General features: G+C 40.4%; 1 protein-coding gene across 1 annotated transcript; it reads right to left on the bottom strand.

Moving 5' to 3' along the window:
- Window positions 1-462: 462 nt before the first annotated feature.
- Window positions 463-4,325, bottom strand: LOC124857500 (intermediate filament protein ON3-like). The gene is made up of 9 exons (XM_047348773.1): window positions 3,889-4,325; window positions 2,491-2,699; window positions 2,316-2,376; window positions 1,910-2,005; window positions 1,637-1,801; window positions 1,399-1,524; window positions 1,090-1,310; window positions 940-998; window positions 463-837 (listed from the first exon to the last, which is right to left on the bottom strand). Exons 1-9 carry the CDS (start codon window positions 4,225-4,227, stop codon window positions 743-745), a joined length of 1,371 nt encoding a protein of 456 aa, XP_047204729.1. The 5' UTR covers window positions 4,228-4,325; the 3' UTR covers window positions 463-742.
- Between the last annotated feature and the right edge of the window lie 427 nt (window positions 4,326-4,752).

Below are 4,752 nucleotides of genomic sequence, written 5' to 3'. Positions count from 1 at the left end.
GACTTGTTTTTTCTCAGATTCACTTTAATGAGATGTTCATACAGTCTTCAGCAACATTCATCCATTATGTCACTGAGAAGGCATCCATAAAATAAACTTGGTTTCAACATCATTTGAGGTCAAAGGTGACTGGAGGTAAAAAATAAGGGAGAGTTTGAACAAAAAAGGAGCGAGTCAAAAACCAATCAGCTCACAAGGCTCAAATGTAAACATGTAAATTCACTATATTTCTCTATTTCTGTATTTTCCCAGTGATTAGGTTTAGTCAGTGACTTGCTCCACTTAAGCATCTTACAGATCACAAGAATGAGTAGCAAGATGTTTAAGGACAGAATAAAAGACAACCAATAGCTTGTAAACTGTAAATTATAGTCTGTGGCAGAAAAAAATGAATTTCCCTATGATGCAATAGATGGCAGCATAGCACAGATATTCAAACTATCTCTGTTTTCCCACTCCATATTAACCTTTGTTTCTCATTTTCCTTGTTTATTGTATGTCAGTGCAGGAAGAAAAAAACATTGCCATGTTAACTGACTTGAGCCTTCAGAAACTTCTATTATATGTTGTTGAATAGAACAGAAAATAGTTTCCAGTTTTAAGAATTGCTAATTTTTTTGGGTTGCTCAGTTCATTTCTTGAACACGTTACATTATAGCTTAGCATCATGAAAGGGCAGAGATTTAGCATGAATTCAAAAGTTTCTGAGGGGTACAAAGAGTGGCTCTCCTTTTAAAAGGCTTTAATAGAATCTTTTGGAACTGCTTTGTGTGGTGACAGACTTGGTGATGGTACCACCATAACCACCAGACATGCCACCGAATTCCCTGGACAGTCCTGCAGCAGAAAACAAAAGAAGAAAGATTAAAATTTTTCTCTCCAATATCTCAGTGGTTTATTTCCTACATATGAAGATGAGAAACTGTACTGGACACCTACCACCACTTCCAGATGTCTGCTGCATATGGACTGTGGCACTGGATCCTCCACTGGCCAGTCTTTAAGAGAAACAATGGAGAGTTAGTGTTTAAAGTCTCAATTAAGCTTACAATTTAGCCTTGAAACATAAACATTTTATGTTTTTCTCACCTGGACTCCTCTCCCTCCAGCAGTTTCCTGTAGGTGGCAATCTCAATGTCCAAGGCAAGCTTGATGTTCATCAGGTCCTGGTATTCGCGTACCTGCCGGGCCATCTCTGACTTGGCTCTATTCATAGCATCTTCCAGATCTTTGATGCGAGCCTTGGCATCCTTTACCGCAAGCTCACCACGTTCCTCAGCCTCTGCAATCTGAGCCTCAAGGTTGGCCCTCTGTGGAAAATGATGTCACAAATGATTGAATGCTTAAACGTAAGTCTAAACAACAACGTTTCACAGACAAAAGGTTGTTGAAGTGTACCTGTGCCTTGATGGCTTCGATCTCATTCTGAAGACGTGAAATCAGGCGATTCAGCTCAGCAATCTCAGCCTTTGTTGAGCGCAGGTCTGACTCATGCTGTCCTGCAGAGCTCTGCATCTCATCATACTGTCAATAAAAAAAAAGAAGTTTTTCTAAGAACATCAGATCCGGAAAGAAAGATGGCTACATGCTCATGCTTATAGCAGAACAAGAACTTTATAGCTTTAATGTTATGTACCTTCTGTTTGTACCAGGTCTCTGCTTCAGCCTTGCTGCGATTTGCAATGTCCTCATACTGAGCACGCACTTCAGCTACAATGGCATCCATATCAAGATTACGGCTGTTGTCCATCTCCACAATAACAGAGGTATCCTTAATCTGGCCCTGCAGCTCGCGAAGCTCCTACAACACCAAAGTTACCAATTAAGCTCATTTTTACAGGATTTTGATGAACACTAGTCATAATTCTGAATCAAGTAGCTTGATTTAAAATATAGAAGTTGTACATACAGCTTCATACACAGCCCTGAGGAAGTTGATCTCATCCTGAAGAGCATCAACTTTAGCCTCCAGCTCCACCTTGTTCATGTAGGCAGCATCGACATCCTGGAAACACAAGAAACAACAATTCTTTTTTTTTTTAAAGATATTCTTTTGGCACTAGTGGCCTTTATTTTTGACAGTAGGTAGACAGGAAAGGAGGTAGAGAGAGGGAGAGATATTCAGTAAATGTCGCCAGGTCAGGGACTTGAACCTGGGACAGCTGCCCCGAGGACTGTAGCCTCCATACATGGTTGTGCGCTTAACCCCTACACCATCAGCACCACACCCAGAAACAGCAATTTTCAAATTGTTTCAGACTAAACCCCAGAAATGAAGGAAAACAATTAACAGAGCCATTTTCATGTAATCTTACCTTCTTCAAGACCACAAACTCATTCTCAGCACCTGCACGCTTGTTGATTTCATCCTCATATCTGTTGGAAAAAAAGCAAAAGATAATCATACCTTTTATACATTTTCCACACCAGCTCAGTGAAATAAATTCCTGGCATGTAAGCTTCTGTCATTTTTTTTTTCTAAATACTCACTTGATCTTGAAGTCCTCAACCATGCCTTGCATGTTCTTCAGATCTCCCTCCAGCCTGACCTTCTCATTTCCAAGCCCATCAAGCTGTCTGCGGAGGTTGGAAATGTAGGCCTCGAACATGCCGTCAATGTTGGAGCGGGTTGTGGTTTGTTCCTGCAGGAGGCTCCATTTGGTCTCCAGCATCTTGTTCTGCTGCTCCAGGAAACGGACCTGTGGAAAAAATGAAAATAAAAATAAAACATCATGCTATGTTTTGTAAAAAGGGTAGTTTGCATTCTTTTGTATATTCAAAATGACATAGAATGAGTGTTGACATTTGGTTGATTCAAAATGTCATTCAAGCGTTATTTTTTACTTTTACAAGTAAAAAATAACTGGGAAGAGTTGTGTAAAACAAAGATTTGAAGGGTGTGTCATCTAAGGAATGAGGCTTAAAAATGTCTGCCCTCAACCGTGTGACATATTATATACATACCTATCTAAACTGCCGCACCCTTGCTGTAACAGTTGCAACTCATCACAGCTACAGTTTTAAGTGCATACTCTAAAGATTTTTTTATGCTGGTAAAAATATCTTTAATGTTAGATTTTTCAAAGGATACATAACACTCTATCCAGATGACACCAAAACATCCATAAAACCAGGAATGTTTCAGCTATTGCTTCTCTTGTTGAGCTATGACTCATCCTCTGGGCTCTGTTGAGCTATCATAGCCACAAAGTTTCTATAGACATAAAAAAAACTAGGTGTGGCACTTTAAGTGCAGAAGACAAAGCGGTACTGTATCATTAAATGGGTATTTTTTGATGCATACCTGAATTTAAATTTGCAGAAACTGCAGAGCTGGTAAAACACATAGGTAACATCAATGGTATTAAAATGTGTGGTTCTAAGATTAAAATCAGGTAAAAGTGGATTTACATTCATGTTGCCCCTAACAACCAGGTGATAGGTGTGCAATGTGTAAATGGAAGACTTTGGACTTCGGACAAGTGAAAAATGAGCATCAATATGATTGCTGCCTATGTTTACTTAGTGGGCAGAGTTGCCTAACACAGGCTCAGACAGGCCAGTACAGTAGATTTTCGACTGAATTAACAAAACAAGAGGCAAACTGTCATGTCACTGCCTGACTTAATCATTTTATGAGCATCTCTAGTTACAAGCTCCACAGGTCAGTGATGATTATGCCACAAAGATAAGATTCACAGCTTCCTTGCTCAGCAGCTTCTTCAACATTGAACTTAACAAAAATCCTAAATGTTACATTTGCTGCATGCTTTAACTTTTCCTTCATTTTCTTTCAAACAAAGATCAAAGATAGCAAAACTAGCTTTAGTTGTTTTAAGCAAATCAGGCCTGCAGTAACCAAATTGGGGCAGAGAGATAGAGACCAACCTTGTCGATGAAGGAGACAAAGCGGTTGTTGAGGGACTTGAGCTGTTCCTTCTCCTGGGTGCGGATAACCTCAATGGATCGATCAATATCCACATTCACCGGAGTTAGCAGGCTCTGGTTAACCTGGACAGCTGTAATTTGAGGTGGCACAGAACTTTGCTGGCTGAAACCAAGACCATAGCTTCCTGACCTTGTCAAAGACATGCTGCTGAAACCACCAGAGTAGCTGGGTGCAGCACCATAACTGGAACTAATGCTGCTCTGGGAGACAGAGCTGACTGGTGTGGCATAGGATCTTCTGACACTGGTTGAGCTTGTGGTTGACATTGCCTTCCTCATCTTGGCAGAGTTAAAGATTGTCCGCTGGTTGAGCAAAAGAAAGCTGGAGATATGCAAGCTTCAAAAGGAGAGCCAAGTCCCTCTGAGTGTCTGACTGCTGATGCTGCCTGCTTTTATACTGTACCAAGTGGGGGGGGGGGGTCTTCTTCGGCCACCTCAACCTATTCTCTCACTTTTGGTGTCAAGCCTCCCACCACCACACCCATGATAGCTAAGTGACAGGAGTGGCCAATCCTGTTGAACAGGTAGGGAGGAATTGGCAGGAGATAAGCTGTGACACGCCCTGCCATGGGACAGAGAAAAAAGAGAGAAGGGTAGGGGTTAAAGTACTGCTATATAAAAAAGTAATCTCCTTTTTGGGATGTTCTTTGGTTTATTTTAGATCACTTTTACTACTATTTATGAATTAACATGGAAAAAAGAAAATATTAGTGAAAATAGACAGCTGAATAAAATACACCACTCGGCAAAAAAGATTATGTATAAACAATTACACATTTCAGCTAAGATATATTACCTTCAGCA

This window comes from Girardinichthys multiradiatus, chromosome 20, assembly GCF_021462225.1.
Source record: "Girardinichthys multiradiatus isolate DD_20200921_A chromosome 20, DD_fGirMul_XY1, whole genome shotgun sequence".
NCBI lineage: Eukaryota > Metazoa > Chordata > Actinopteri > Cyprinodontiformes > Goodeidae > Girardinichthys > Girardinichthys multiradiatus.
The sequence above is the reverse complement of the archived record's forward strand: the minus strand, read 5'-3'. Positions and strand labels throughout refer to the sequence as shown.

What these genes read in the sequence shown, in the direction of transcription:
- LOC124857500 (XM_047348773.1), bottom strand. Translation starts at nt 4,227, where the DNA reads ATGAGGAAGGCAATGTCAACCACAAGCTCAACCAGTGTCAGAAGATCC. An exon ending in AGACCTGGTACAAACAGAAG is followed by an intron (nt 1,525 to 1,636) that starts GTACATAACATT and finishes TTTTATTGACAG; the next exon opens with TATGATGAGATGCAGAGCTC. An exon ending in GCAGACATCTGGAAGTGGTG is followed by an intron (nt 838 to 939) that starts GTAGGTGTCCAG and finishes TTTCTGCTGCAG; the next exon opens with GACTGTCCAGGGAATTCGGT.